This window comes from Cherax quadricarinatus, chromosome 70 (assembly GCF_038502225.1).
Source record: "Cherax quadricarinatus isolate ZL_2023a chromosome 70, ASM3850222v1, whole genome shotgun sequence".
NCBI classification, from domain to species: Eukaryota; Metazoa; Arthropoda; class Malacostraca; order Decapoda; family Parastacidae; genus Cherax; species Cherax quadricarinatus.
In genome coordinates, this window is record NC_091361.1 from 19,751,097 (window position 1) to 19,767,786 (window position 16,690).

At 40.4% G+C, this 16,690-nt stretch overlaps 1 protein-coding gene across 3 annotated transcripts in view; it reads left to right on the forward strand.

The window, feature by feature from the left end:
- The window catches only part of LOC128702627 (macrophage mannose receptor 1), a 199,929-nt gene that overhangs the window by 160,066 nt on the left and 23,173 nt on the right, over positions 1–16,690 (forward strand). For all 3 annotated transcript variants that reach the window (XM_070099923.1, XM_070099922.1, XM_070099921.1), the window contains 6 exons: positions 1,451–1,518; positions 4,145–4,312; positions 6,571–6,785; positions 8,980–9,109; positions 12,365–12,535; positions 13,128–13,244. In XM_070099923.1, coding sequence (XP_069956024.1) covers positions 1,451–1,518; positions 4,145–4,312; positions 6,571–6,785; positions 8,980–9,109; positions 12,365–12,535; positions 13,128–13,244 — 869 coding nt within the window. The remainder of the gene's footprint in view (positions 1–1,450; positions 1,519–4,144; positions 4,313–6,570; positions 6,786–8,979; positions 9,110–12,364; positions 12,536–13,127; positions 13,245–16,690) is intronic.

The window sequence follows — 16,690 nt, forward strand, 5'->3', positions numbered from 1 at the left end:
GGAGCTGCAGAGCTGCAGTCCCCCCAAATGATCACTGCCAGATGTATGACTTCATCAACCGTACGCTAAAAATAATTTGCAACTGACAAATATATTACAGGAAAAATCTGTTGTATGTTTTCAGTGTATTTATAAGCGAATTTTTATTTATTTTTTTTGTTGAAACGAGATAAAAAATGATCAAAAATAGAAGTTCGATGCAGTACGATAGTATAGGTATTACTGGCGCTACAAACCGCCACTGGGTGTGAAGCATGAGTGGTGAATGTTGCAACAAGGAGAAGGCTGGAGGTAGTAGAGATGTCATGTCTGAGAGCAATGTGCTGTGTGAATATAATGCAGAGAATCCCTAGCTTAGAGATCAGAAGGAGGTGCAAGGTTTCTAAAAGTATTATCTAGAGGGCAGAGGAAGGATTGTTGAGGTGGTTTGGACATTTAGAGAAGATGGAACCAAATAGAATATCTTGGAGGGCATAGAAATCTGTAGTGGAAGGCAGGATAGGGGTAGTCCTAGGAAAGGGGGATGGGAAGGGGGTAAAGGAAGCTTTGTATACGAGGGGCTTGGACTTCTAGCATGCCTGCATGAGTATGTCGAGACAAATGGTTTATATGACTTGACGTGCTGTTGGAGTGTAACATTGATGAAGGGATTCAGGGAAATCGGTTAGCTGCAATTGAGTCCTGAAGGTGGGAAGTACAGTGTCTGTACTCTGAAAAAGGGATGTTAATATGTTGCATTTTTTAACATAAACTGAGAAAGTTATTAGAATAGTGGTTTGGTAAATGGTACAGGAAGTCCTCACTTAGCACCGTTTCATTGAACATCGTCCTGCTATAATGCTGATGAGAAAAAAAAATCGATTTCCTGCCGGGGGCCACTGTCTGTGTGAAGACAGGAAATAAATATTCGTGAAGTATACAATAATCATACAAGTGCACGACAATAAACGATGCGGTACGAAAGCGTTCAGCAAGGCCGCCATATTTGTTTTTGTTTTTTGAATTGCCTGGTGGTTATAGGTGCTCCTTATAATTTTTGCTTTGCAAACATTTCTTGATTTAACCCTGTTGCAATGAGTGCTGAAGGTGCACTGTACACCCCCTGATGTCTGTGGCTACAAAAAACAGAGAAAAAATGTGACAAAACTAACTCTCGTTTATATCAATTAGTCTGTGGTAAAACTGATTTCGTTATACGTCGTTTCGCTTAAAGTCACAGTTTCCAAGAACCAATCGACGACGTTAAGTGAGGACTTCTGTACTTTGGTTGCTACACAGAGGTTAAATGGGATTTTTATCAGAGTTTCTTTGCCATCGTGCTATGCGCAAAGTTCCAGGTTGTATGCACAGTACTGAGTCATGTGCACAGTACCGAGCCTTGTGCAACAGTACCCACCACGTACCTGATTGACAAGTAATGCTAAGTGACTAACTCATACCTTCCTTACAGCCTGGTCATGTCCAGCCTGCCTGACCACGACGTCTTCTGGGTCGGCCTCACTTCTGGTGGTGAAACAGGTAAGTGTAGCCAGCTGATGAAAGGTATTGAGATGTACATGTCTCTCCTTATGTATATGTCTTAAGAAATCACTCTAAAACAAGTAAGATTAGAGACGAAGAGATACCTCAGTGAAAAAATCTCAAAATGGAAGCACATGATCCATCTCCCTGCGATGTCGCATGTGTGTCTTTAAACATCTGTCTGTAAACACCTCCCTACAAACATTTGTGTGCGAACGTCTGTGTATGTCTTTGTTAAATGCTTAAAAACTACTTGTTTGTGCCGAATCGCCGAGTGAAGACATAACAAGAGCCATGTGGCTTGTAGACAGAGGAAGAATCATGTGGCTACTAGACAGAGGAAGAATCATGTGGCTTGTAGGCAGAAGACCCATGTAGCTTGTAGACAGAGTAAGAACCTTGTGGCTTGTAGACAGACAAAGAGTCACGTGGCTTGTAGACAGAACAAGAGCCATGTGGCTTGTAGACAGAACAAGAGACATGTGGCTTGTAGACAGAAAAAGAGTCATGTGGCTTGTAGACAGGTCAAGAGCCACGTGGTTAGTAGACTGGAAGAATTATGTGGCTTGTAGACACTAGAAAATCCATGTGGCTTGTTGAAAGTGGAAAAATCATGTGGCTTGTAGAAAATGAAAGACTCATGTGGCTTGTGGACACAATAACAGCTACATGTTCATGTTTTTTCACTTTTTAAGAATTCTTTTCTTATCCAGATCCTCTTTATTTTCCCATATAATTCTAGTTTAAGAAAACCTTTCATATTTTGATTTTTACCACTCTTACCACAATATTTTTACCTCATCATTCCACCAGTCATTCCCATTCTGTTCTGCACCCACCCTCCCACCCACAACCACAAGCCTCACCCACCCTCCCACAACCACAAGACTCACCCACCCACCCACAACCACAAGCCTCACCCACCCTCCCACAACCACAAGCCTCACCCACCCTCCCACAACCACAAGCCTCACCCACCCTCCCACAACCACAAGCCTCACCCACCCTCCCACAACCACAAGACTCACCCACCCTCCCACAACCACAAGACTCACCCCCCCTCCCACAACCACAAGCCTCACCCACCCTCCCACAACCACAAGCCTCACCCACCCTCCCACAACCACAAGACTCACCCACCCTCCCACAACCACAAGACTCACCCACCCTCCCACAACCACAAGCCTCACCCACCCTCCCACAACCACAAGCCTCACCTACCCTCCAACAACCACAAGACTCACCCACCCACCCACAACCCCAAGCCTCACCCACCCTCCCACAACCACAAGCCTCACCCACCCTCCCACAACCACAAGCCTCACCCACCCTCCCACAACCACAAGCCTCACCCACCCTCCCACAACCACAAGACTCACCCACCCTCCCACAACCACAAGACTCACCCACCCTCCCACAACCACAAGCCTCACCCACCCTCCCACAACCACAAGCCTCCCCCACCCTCCCACAACCACAAGACTCACCCACCCTCCCACAACCACAAGACTCACCCACCCTCCCACAACCACAAGCCTCACCCACCCTCCCACAACCACAAGCCTCACCTACCCTCCAACAACCACAAACCTCACCCACCCTCCCACAACCACAAGCCTCACCCACCCTCCCACAACCACAAGCCTCACCCACCCTCCCACAACCACAACCCTCACCCACCCTCCCACAACCACAAGCTTCACCCACCCTCCCACAACCACAAGCCTCACCCACCCTCCCACAACCACAACCCTCACCCACCCTCCCACAACCACAAGCCTCACCCACCCTCCCACAACCACAAGACTCACCCACCCTCCCACAACCACAACCCTCACCCACCCTCCCACAACCACAAGCCTCACCTGTACACTCCATCATTCTTAAATCACTCCTTATCTCTCCAGTCATACACTCTATTCCTGTTTACTTTCATATCTCAATTTTATCATAGTTCTCCCTGTACTTTCATACTTTTATTCTGGCTACCATTGGATAAAGTTTACGCAGAAGCGAAGCCACGTAAAGTAATGTGTATTGGTGCCTACAACAAGATTCTCAGGACAGCAGATTGTCGCAGGTCGACTTAAACAATGCTACTCTGAACTCGTGTTATATTTCTTTATGTGGGTTCCACTGTACATTGGCCAGGGTTTATAAAAAAAAATTCCAACTGAAACTACATTATGTTTTGCAGAACAAAGGATACATTTATTTAAAAAATACTATATAATTAATAAATCAAGCTTAAAGGAAAATGGAAATGCAAGAAATTGAAATTAAACCTCTCTCGCTTTAATTTCAATTACTTTAATATTTACTTTCCCACAAAGTGGTCCTGGTCAGAGATCAAGTCACGGGGCGATGATGTTCAAAAGTATTAAATGATATACAGCAAGTTAAGAACCGACTTCCTCCACCGTCGTCTCTGGAAGAGTTAGAATAGGTTTTCCTTGAGGGATGAATAAAAATTTCCCTGGATATTGTTCAGGTGATACATGAATCAATTTCTCGACGAACTGGTGCTGTTTTTAGTTGCAAATGGAGGATAAATGGTAAATAACGAAGTGTTCATGTTATTTTGTCCTCCCTCGGTAAATAACAGCTTGTCCTTCCTTTCCAGGGTACCAGTGGATTGACGGTACGCCTTTTGCCTACGTCAACTGGGCGCCAGGTCAGCCAGACAACTATTATGGGAGAGAGTACTGTGGCTCCGCTGACAGAGACACACTCGAACTCTCTGATGATGTGTGTAGCAGTCTTCTCCCCTTCGTTTGTGAAGCTACACCAGGTAATGTTTGTTCAGAATGATGAAAGAACTCTGGGCACTACAATAACCCTGGTACCTACAATAACCCTGGTACCTACAATAACCCTGGTACCTACAATAACCCTGGTACCTACAGTAACCCTGGTACCTACAATAACCCTGGTACCTACAATAACCCTGGTACCTACAATAACCCTGGTACCTACAATAACTCTGGTTCTTAAAATAACTCTTGTATTAAAATAACTATGGTACCTACAATAATTTTGGATCCTAAAATAACTCTGGTGCCTACAGTAACTCTGGTGCCTACAATAACTGGTACCTACAATAACCCTGGTACCTACGATAACTCTGGTACCTACAAAACTTCTAGTACCTACAATAACTTTGGTACCTACAATAACTCTGGTACATACACTAACCCTGATAACTAAAATAACTGATGCCTAAAATAACCCTGGTACCTACAATAACTCTGGTACCTACAGTAACTCTTGTACCTGCAATAACCCTAGTACCTTCCGTAACACTGGTACCTACAGTAACCCTGGTATCTACAATAATTCTGGTATTACAAAAACTCTGGTACCTACAATAATTCTGGATCCTAAAATAACTCTGGTACCTACAATAACCCTTGTACCTACAGTAACTACGATTCCTACAATAACTCTGGTACCTACAATAATTCTGGTTGCCACAATAACTCTGGTACTTACAATAACCTTGATACCTACAATAACCCTGGTACCTACAATAACCCTAGTACCTACAGTAACTCTTGTACTCTGGTAACCCTGGTATCTACAATAATTCTGGTATTACTGGTACCTACAATAACCCTGGTACCTACAATAACCCTGGTACCTACAATAACCCTGGTACCTACAATAACCCTGGTACCTACAATAACCCTGGTACCTACAATAACCCTGGTACCTACAATAACCCTGGTACCTACAGTAATGCCTAAATGACAATATCTCAAGTATAATAATAATAGCATTATTTATTATTATTATTATTATTATTTAAATAAAAGAGTCGCTAAACCTACTACTACTACTAATAATAATAATAATATCTTTATTTCTACAAGTACATGTACGAGGTATACAGTCCTAGTTGACATCAATGACATACTACTATATAGAAGGTCGCTTGTTATGCAGAGCATTTCTGGCAAAATAGGTCAATTTTGTCCCAGGTACCTATTTTATTGCTAGGTGGACATGGACAGCAGGTGTCTTAAGGAAACACGTCCTAATGTTTCCACCCGTACTTGGGATCGACTCATGGACCTCAGTGTGTGTGAGCTAAGCGCGCTACCAATTAACCTATGGGACCTTATTTTAACTGAGTCTTCTATCATCAATTTTGCTTCATTCCCTAATAACAGAGAGTAACTGTCTACCAGTAGCAGAGCAAACAGCTAACAACAATGAGGACCCAGATTTGATTCCCGGGCTGTGCAGGGTATGCAGTAAAAAGGTGCCTTGAATTAATGTGGTAGAATTACTGACAAAATGTTGGGTAAATGTAAACAGATGCAAGAAATACATTTCATTGTGGCAACGTTTCGCTCTCCAGGAGCTTTGTCCAGCCAGTTTGACAAAGCTCCTGAAGAGCGAAACGTTGCCACAGTAAAATGTCATTAGTTGTATTTGTGTGCCTTAAAGTTGGTAGACTGTCATATGTCGCATACTAAACGTCTGGATGGAAGTATATCTGCAGTGAGCTGAAGTAGGATCACAGCTTTTATCCTGCAAAATGAAAGGTATGAAGGAATGTTTATTCGTGAATCTTGATGAATTTGACGAAAATGGGCAGATCATATGTAATCATTCGATTCGTTTACAGTAAGTCCCCACTTAACGTCGTTTCGTTCAACGTCACTTTGTTATAACATCGATGAGAATAAAAATGATTCCTGGTTGGGGCCACTGTCTATGTGGAGACAGTAAAATATATATTCGTAAAGTATACGATAATCATACAAATGCATGACAATAACTGATGAGGTACGAAAGCGCTCAGTGAGTCCGCCATATTTGTTATTGTTTATTGTTAAACTGCCTGGAGGTAGGAGGTGCTACTTACAATTTTCGATTTGCAAACATTTATTCCTTGATTTATCCCTGTTGAAATGAGTGTTAAACGTGCACTCATTGGTAAAAATGGTTTCATTATACTTCGTTTTGCTTTGCTTAAAGTCGCAGTTTCCAAAACCTTATCGACGACGTTAAGTGAGGACCAACTTTATTGTTTACTTCAAGGAGCGATGATAAGTACACAGCAGCCTCCAGTGACCACACCAAATGTGCCCTGTGATGATGACTCTACTTGGTCTTTGTACAACGAATACTGCTACAAGATATTCTCTCAGACTGGTGAGGAGACATGGTGGGATTCTCACCTCAAGTGTCGGCAAGACGGTGGAGAACTGGTCTCCATACACTCACTCGAGGAGAACTACTGGCTGCTGACACAGGTTTGTGGCTCTCAAACTACACTGTAAGATAAAACTGAGAAGTGACCAGGTGAAAGGAAAACAGAGAGAGGAAATGAAAGGACTTGAACGGTAGAAAGGGAGTGAAGTAACAGAGAGGGTGAGAATGGTAGAGAATGAAGGTAAAAGATTGTTATCGTTATTTTTCACAGATGAATGATCACAAGAACATTTCCATGGAACACTTTCGAGAAATCATATGGTTTTGATTCCTCGAAAGTGAGATAAATGCTTTTGAATTCTTGAGAATGAGATGTTTAGGGTTCACTGAGGTTGTGATAAATGTTTACATGGATCTTTGAGAACGTAATAATTTATTGTAAAAAGAAAAAAAATCTCTCTCTCCTTCCTCTCTTACCCTTCTTCAGTTTCCTTCACATCCTCCATTTTTATCTCTTCATCTCATTTTCTCCTGTGTCTCTTCTCAGCGTGCTTCATCTTCCCATTTTCTTCTTCATCAGCCCCCATTTTTTAATGTTTATCCATATATCACTTACTTATCAGGACGGGAATGCAAAGAAAAATAATATTTTTATGGGATATTACAAAATTATCTTATGTGTTGGTCAGTTGTTTTTTAGTTACATACAGGTGATGTCACGTGAAATTCTTGTGAGACATCACCTCACCGGCATGATACCCGTAAGGTTTCTTTCAGCTATACTGCAGTAAGATTAGGGACACGAAAGACCCACTTAAAAATTACTCAGGTCAGCTTACTGACAGTGACAAAGAAATGTGTATAGTCGTCGACAATTATTTCCTCTCAGTTTTTACGCAGGAAGATACTAGAGAATTTCCAGAAATAAAAAGAATATATTTGACATGAAAACAAGTTACGTACGATCAGTCACTAGTGACATGGTTCTCAGACAAGCAGATAGATTAAGATCAAACAAATCTCTGGTCCTTGATGATCTATTCTTAAAGATTATAAAGGAATGCAAGGAAAAACTTAGCAAACTAGTTAGTTTTTCTACATATCATATATATATATATATATATATATATATATATATATATATATATATATATATATATATATATATATATATATATATATATATATATATATATATATATATATATATATATATATATATATATATATATATATATATATATATATATATATATATATGTCGTGCCGAATAGGCAGAACTTGCGATCTTGGCTTAAATAGCAACGCTCATCTTGCCGTATAGGTCAAGCGAAAATTTGTGTATGCAATAATTTCGCCAAAATCATTCTGAAGCTAACGAAAAAAATATATTTCACTCAGTTTGTTTAGTATTAAATTAATGTAAACAAATCTAAAATATATATAGTTGCGTTAGGCTAAAATAAATTGTTCTTGCTATAATAAGGTTAGGTAAGTTTTCTAAGATTCTTTTGGTGCAAAATTAAAAATTTTTAAATTTAAATTAATGAAAAAAATATATCTTTAAACGTATAATAGAAAATTTTAGAAAGGACTTAATTTTTAATGAGTTCTTGCTAATTGACCAGTTTTACATATTCGGCACGACATATATATATATATATATATATATATATATATATATATATATATATATATATATATAGATATATATATATATAGATATATATATATATAAATATATATATATATATACATACGTATATATATATATATGTCGTGCCGAATAGGCAGAACTTGCGATCTTGGCTTAAATAGCAACGCTCATATTGCCATATAGGACAAGTGAAAATTTGTGTATGCAATAATTTCTCCAAAATCATTTTGAACCTAACGAAAAAAATATATTTGATTGTGTTTGTTTAGTACTAAATTATTGTAAACGTATTTAAAATATATTTAGTTGGGTTAGGCTAAAATAAATTGATCTTGTTATAATAAGGTTAGGTAAGTTTTCTAAGATTCTTTTGGTGCAAAATTAGAAATTTTTACATTAACATTAATGAAAAAAATATATCTTTAAACGTATAAGAGAAAATTTCAGAAAGGACTTAATTTTAAATGAGTTCTTGCTAATTGACCAGTTTTACATATTCGGCACGACATATATATATATATATATATATATATATATATATATATATATATATATATATATATATATATATATATATATATATATATATATATATATATATATATATATATATATATATATATATAATTTTATTTAAGATATCTGACTTGAAAGACTCGGATTTGTGGATTGGAGGTCGGACGCAGATGGGCTCCGGGTATACATGGGTCGACGGATCACCTTTCGACTTCGACAACTGGGCGAAGGGTCAGCCCGACAACTACCAAGGTGAGTGTGACTTTTCCGTGAATGTGGTGGGTGTGACCGGAGCAATATGAATAGTGTCGGCCTTCCTAGGTATTGACAACACTCGAACTCTGGCAGAAATCACGATAAAACGCCTGATTATGAATACATAAATACTGCTATAGTAAAAATAGGAAAAACTTGATCGCTTTCATCTGCTTTCACACATAGCTTTAGAGGTACAAAATGAAAGGGCAAGAGAAACACACTACATATGTTAAACGCGGAGATAACTCATACAGTAGGCGCATGGGATGAAGATACGGTGAAGGGGGATACCTTTCTCTGATCTTACAGGGACTCCAGTGCATCTGGGACATGACCCAACTCTTCACTAGTTACCAATGCTGCCATAACAATACTAGATGGTATGGGAATACTGACCAGCTGATAAAGACTCACTAGCAGTGATAAGAAACCTTAGCCTGCGCAGCAGACTTTATGTAGACTACGAGATCACACTTGGTGGCAGCAAAATTTGATAAGCGATTGAGAAGAAGACAGTCAGGCGTCAAACACAAGAATTCTGTAAATGCAAACATTACAGAAGCACTGAGGAAGGTCCTCAGTTTTGTCACATTGAGTGGTGATATTACTGGTAGTAGTGGTTGTAGTAGTAGTAGTATTAATGGTAGCATCAGTAGAAGAAATAACAAAAAAAAGGCACAATACCGTGACTGGAACGATACACAAATAACCCACAAATAGAAGAGAGGAGCTTACGACGACGTTTCGGTCCGACTTGGACCATTTACAAAGTCGCACTAACCAGAAGTGGAGCAGGACGGGTATATATAGGCAGGAAGAGGTAATGGTGGTAGTAGTAGTAGTAGTGGTAGTAGTAGTATTAGTAGTAGTAGTAGTAGTAGTAGTAGTAGTAGTAGTAGTAGTAGTAATAGTAGTAGTAGTAGTAGAAGTAGTAGCAGTGGTAGTGGTAGTAGTGGGGAATTAAGGAGGAGGAGCCAGTCAAATACAAAGAACGGGGAGCACTGCAAGGGACCTAGGTGCCCACAGAGGGAGAGCAAGTGCACAGAGGTGGGGGGAAGGGGAAGTGATGAAATAAATAATGAAGGAACAGAAACACGAGACAGAAGAAAGAAAGACAACCAAGAGGAGAAAAAAGGAAAGAGGAAAGGGGAAGAAGGAGAAGAAGAAAAAATGAGGAATCAGGTTAAATCACAGGTGTTCTGAAGTTTGGGGCATTTTACAATGTAGTGGGAGAGAAAGGCATCTTCAGAGACGAAGCCAGGACTAAGATTCATACAAGGAAAGTTGTGTATTAGAGAGAATTCAACTAGTCAATAGGATGGCTGTGATCTCTGACGTGACAGAACAATGCTCTGTTTCAATACCTGTATCTCAACAAGTTTCAATACCTGTATCTCAACAAGTTTCAATACCTGTATCTCAACAAGTTTCAATACCTGTATCTCAACAAGTTTCAATACCTGTATCTCAACAAGTTTCAATACCTGCATCTCAACAAGTTTCAGTACCTGTATCTCAACAAGTTTCAATACCTGTATCTCAACAAGTTTCAATACCTGCATCTCAACAAGTTTCAATACCTGTATCTCAACAAGTTTCAATACCTGTATCTCAACAAGTTTCAATACCTGTATCTCAACAAGTTTCAATACCTGTATCTCAACAAGTTTCAATACCTGTATCTCAACAAGTTTCAATACCTGTATCTCAACAAGTTTCAGTACCTGTATCTCAACAAGTTTCAATACCTGTATCTCAACAAGTTTCAATACCTGTATCTCAACAAGTTTCAATACCTGTATCTCAACAAGTTTCAATACCTGTATCTCAACAAGTTTCAATACCTGTATCTCAACAAGTTTCAATACCTGTATCTCAACAAGTTTCAATACCTGTATCTCAACAAGTTTCAATACCTGTATCTCAACAAGTTTCAATACCTGCATCTCAACAAGTTTCAATACCTGTATCTCAACAAGTTTCAATACCTGTATCTCAACAAGTTTCAATACCTGTATCTCAACAAGTTTCAATACCTGTATCTCAACAAGTTTCAATACCTGTATCTCAACAAGTTTCAGTACCTGTATCTCAACAAGTTTTAATACCTGTATCTCAACAAGTTTCAATACCTGTATCTCAACAAGTTCCTGTATCTCAACAAGTTTCAATACCTGTATCTCAACAAGTTTCAATACCTGTATCTCAACAAGTTTCAATACCTGTATCTCAACAAGTTTCAATACCTGTATCTCAACAAGTTTCCTTGGTTCAGTGTAATTGTCTTTGCTGTTACGTAGTATTTTCCATTAAATTACTCTTCTTGAACGGGGAAATCTCATTCGATGGTCATATATAAATTCCTTCGCTTGACCCATTGATCCTGATATCAGTTTTGGCTGAGAATTTATACTCAGTAAAACGTTCACTTAAGCTTCTGGTGGCTTCTCCCACGTAAATCTTGCTTTCACTTTTCTGAATTTGATGATAAGACACATGTGAAATATTTTGTTATCTTTATTACCGAAATGATTAACCTGCATAGCAGGCTTCTTCAGTCGAACGTAATATTGGATACAGTAGCAATAATTTTAAGGTGATCAGTCCCTCAACCTTGACAGCTATCATGACTCACTAAATCGTAATTACACAATTGTAAACAAACCATGGAACGAGTGGGGTTTGAACTCATGGCAAGTCAGTCTTAAAATTGTAGGGCAGCGCGTCCTGGCGTTTTACCACTCCCTCGCGCCATGGATTGAAACCCCACCCGTTCCGTGGTTTATTATGACACCCAATTTGATAACTCGGACACTCACAACTCTTGGGTAGCCTCACAAAGAGATTTTTTTTTTTTGCCTGAGCATCACGTTTTATCAATCTAATTGAGAGGTATGAGGACGGAGCATTTATACTGGAGCCAGTGGAAGTAGTGAAGAGATACAGCAGTTGGAAACATGGTTACATATGGGCGGGGCCCACTAGTGCAAGTAGATCAGGCCGATAAGTCTGGCCAGAAATTTAGTAATGGAGATGCAGAAGACATGGAGAGATGCAGCAGTTGATGACTTGGTAATGGATGAATATTTCAGGTATCTGCCCAAGAGGATCCCAGAGTGGGGTCGAAATACGCAAGTCAATCAATCTTCCGAGTTTCTGTCTCCATGTGGGTTATTACCGAGCATCAACAAGTGCTCATTACACTTTAGTTATCCATTTCAGTTGATCTTGAGTCCCATCTCACTCTAGGAGCCGAGGATTGTGTGTCTATTTCTGCTGGTCAACAAGGGTTCTGGAGTGACAAGAACTGTGGCCAGCAGATGAGTCGAGTGTGCAAGCGTCCCTACGGAGCCACGCTCACCCCTGCCATCACCACGATACTTCCCCAGGGCACATGCTCCTCTGGATGGATCCAAGATGGTAAGTTGTCCTCTTTCCAGGGTAGGTAGGTATAATGTTTGTCAGGAAACATGACCAAAAGCTGGAGCTTTTGGTCATCTGACCGAGGACTTACACTGGCTTACTGGTCCACCTCTTTAAAAATCATGGATATGATTATAACCATTAGCTATAAAAGCTTAGACATCTATCCAGGGGCGGATCTATGAAACTAATGAAGCTTAAGTTTCAGGGCCCCTAATCCCGGAGGGGCTCCAGAAGCGACTTTAGTCCACATTGCTTAAAATTTTTGAGTCTACTGTATGAGAAGGGATTGCATAGGGGCCCCCCATATCAGTTCAAGTTTCAGGGCCCCAAAAATGTAGGTCCGCCACTACCTCCTTCATGTAGTTAATCTGCATTTATTACTGTATGGAGTTGGGAAAAAACACCTTCAGGAAACAGTAAAAGATACTTAAGCAAAATTTCATACAAGCTAAAATACAGGTACGTCTATATACCAATTTTTCTTAGTCTTAGGTCTAGATATTTTTCAGACTTGTAGACAAAATTAAACTTATTTGCAAGAGGTAGTTTAACGATCTCACGAAGGCCAATAAAACGTTCCTTACAGGTGCACACTGTCTCAAATTCTTCCCTGAGAAGAAGACCTTCGAGGAGGCTAGAGCATCGTGCCAACAGCTGGGTGAAGACTCAGATCTGGCCAGTCTTCACTCCCCTGATGACCAAGGTGACCACCCGAACTACTCACCGCTAAGGAACAAAAAGACACAATACCGTGACTGGAACAATACACAAATAACCCGCACATAGGAAAGAGGAGTTTACCACGACGTTTCGGTCCGACTTGGTCCACGTCGTCGTAAGCGGGTTATTTGTATATTAATTACAGCGGGTTATTTGTGTATTAATTACAACGAGTTATTTGTGTATTACTCACTGTTAAGCTTGAGATGAGTAATAATAATAATAATAATATTGATTTCAGCATGATGCAATGTTTGTACAAAGATGGGTGACAATTTAGCTGGACATGCAAAAAAGCACAGTTAGGCAGAGCATTTCGGGCAGATAAAGCATAGTTGCTAACCCATTAATATATTGGTAGACATCATCTGTTCTCCAACACACAGCATGTCACCACAAACTTCTTTCGGTGGTTTGGGGAATAATGACGTCAGGGAATAGCCAAGAAATGTACAATATCGTTGTTTGTTCCATAAAACGCACACACACACACACACACACACACACACACACACACACACACACACACACACACACACACACACACACACACACACACAGTGATGTACAACTCGTCACCGAACAGCAGGAGGCCAATACAGGAATACGATGAGAGCAACAGAGTTGCCAGAAGGGTCATATGAGCAGGGGAACGTTACTCATCATGGGATATTTCAACCATAAGGAAATTGGGAGAATGTGGAGCTACATGGGTGACCAGAGGCGTGGAGACCCAAGATGCTGGAGGCAGTACTGGAAAACTTCATTTCCCAGTATGTTAAGGAGGCAACCAGAGAGAGAGAAGACGATGAACCAGCAAGTCTAGACCTCGTATTCACCTTCAGCAATTCAGACTTAGGGGATATCACACACGAAAAGAGCCTATTCGTTAATGATCACGAGGTCTAGAGTTTCGAATACATGGTAGAGTTAACAATGGAGAGTGAAGCAGCGTGAGAAGGATGGGAGAAGCCAAGATTCCAAAAAGGAGATTACACAAGTTTGAGGTAATTCCAACATGAGGTGCAGTGGGTAAGCAAGCTAGAGGAAAAAACAGTAAATGAAATGATGGAACACGTGACCACAAAGCCCTGGGAAGCAGTGGAGAAGTTCGTACAAAGGGGCAACAGAAAAAACGGGAAGGCCAGAGTGAGTCCATGGTTTTCCAAAAGGTGTGGAGAGGCCAAAGCCAAGTGTGCCAGAGTATACAAAAAATAGAAGACACAGGACCCAAGAAAACAGGGAGTTCAGCCGTAGAGCAAGAAATGAATATGAATTGATAAGGAGAGAAACTCAGCGTCAATTCGAGAATGAATAGCATCAAAAACCAAATCTGACCCAATGTTGTTATACAGCCAACGTAGGAGAAAAACAACAGTCAAGGACCAGGTAATCTTAGGTTGAGGAAGTAAGGAAGCTCACAGGGAATGACCAGGAAGTATGTGAAGAGTTCAGCTCAAAATTCAGGGAGATATTCACAATGGAGACACAGAGGCTCCCAGCAACCCGAGGTGGTAGGGTGCACCAGCAAGTGCTGGACACACTGCACACAACCGAGGAGGAGGTGAAGAAACTGCTAGGGGAACTAGATACCTCGAAGGTGGCGGGCTCAGATAATCTCTCTCCATGGGTACTGAGAGAGGCAGCAGATGACTGTGCCACTAACAACAATCTTCAGTAAATTTATCGAAACAGGGCAACTGCCTGAAATGTGGAAGACAGCAAATGTAGTCCCGATTATTAAGAAAGGAGACAGACAGGTTGCACTAGATTACAGACTTATGTCACTGACATGTATTGTATGTAAAGTTATGGAGAAGATTATCAGAAAAAGAGTAGAGGAGCACCTAGAAAGGAATAGACTAATACTTGACAACAAGCACTGCTTCAGAGAAGGGAAATTCTGCATCACAAACCTATTGGAATTCTATGACAAGGTAACAGAAGTAAGACAAGAGAGAGAGGGGGGGATGAGTAGACTGCATCTTCTTGGACTGAAAGACGACTTTCATTAAAGCACCACATAAGAGACTGGTTGAAAAGCTAGAGGAGCAGGCAGGAATAGGAGGGAAAGTAAATGGATCAGGGAATACCTGAGAGGAATGAAACAACGTCTGTTGGTAGGAGACGTGTCAGAATGGGGGCCTGTGTTGAGTGTGTGTGTCGAGTAAGTGTGTTGAGTGTGTGTCGAGTGTGTGTGTGTCGAGTGTGTGTGTGTCGAGTGTGTGTGTGTGTGTCGAGTGTGTGTGTGTCGAGTGTGTGTGTGTGTCGAGTGTGTGTGTGTGTCGAGTGTGTGTGTGTTTAGTATACACACACACTCACACATGTGTTTATATGATATGTTTATATGATGTGTTTATATTTTATTTCCTAGGCTTCACCAGTGTTTTGAAAATACACCATTCCTACCATCAGTTTCACAAACATTACATGTTATTATTCTTTTACAGATTCTGCTATTTACACTAATATTACTTTCCATTTACAAAATACGATTCTCACACGAATTTCCCTGTACATATACACACACCTACGTGGCAGAGTCTGCACTAATACATCTATCATGCCCTGCTGTACTCCTTGTTGCTGCCATTGTTGATACTAGTACGTGTAGTCCTTGTTGCTGTCATTGTTGATACTAGTACGTGTAGTCCTTGTTGCTGTCATTGTTGATACTAGTACGTGTAGTCCTTGTTGCTGTCTTTGTTGATACTAGTACGTGTAGTCCTTGTTGCTGTCATTGTTGATACTAGTACGTGTAGTCCTTGTTGCTGTCATTGTTGATACTAGTACGTGTAGTCCTTGTTGCTGTCTTTGTTGATACTAGTACGTGTAGTCCTTGTTGCTGTCTTTGTTGATACTAGTACGTGTAGTCCTTGTTGCTGTCATTGTTGATACTAGTACGTGTAGTCCTTGTTGCTGTCATTGTTGATACTAGTACGTGTAGTCCTTGTTGCTGTCTTTGTTGATACTAGTACGTGTAGTCCTTGTTGCTGTCTTTGTTGATACTAGTACGTGTAGTCCTTGTTGCTGTCTTTACTGATACTAGTACGTGTAGTCCTTGTTGCTGTCTTTACTAGTACGTGTAGTCCTTGTTGCTGTCTTTGTTGATACTAGTACGTGTAGTCCTTGTTGCTGTCTTTACTGATACTAGTACGTGTAGTCCTTGTTGCTGTCTTTACTAGTACGTGTAATCCTTGTTGCTGTCTTTTCTGATAATTGTACGTGTAGTCCTTGTTGCTGTCTTTACTAGTACGTGTAGTCCTTGTTGCTGTCTTTACTAGTACGTGTAGTCCTTGTTGCTGTCTTTACTAGTACGTGTAGTCCTTGTTGCTGTCTTTACTAGTACGTGTAGTCCTTGTTGCTGTCTTTACTAGTACGTGTAGTCCTTGTTGCTGTCTTTACTGATACTAGTACGTGTAGTCCTTG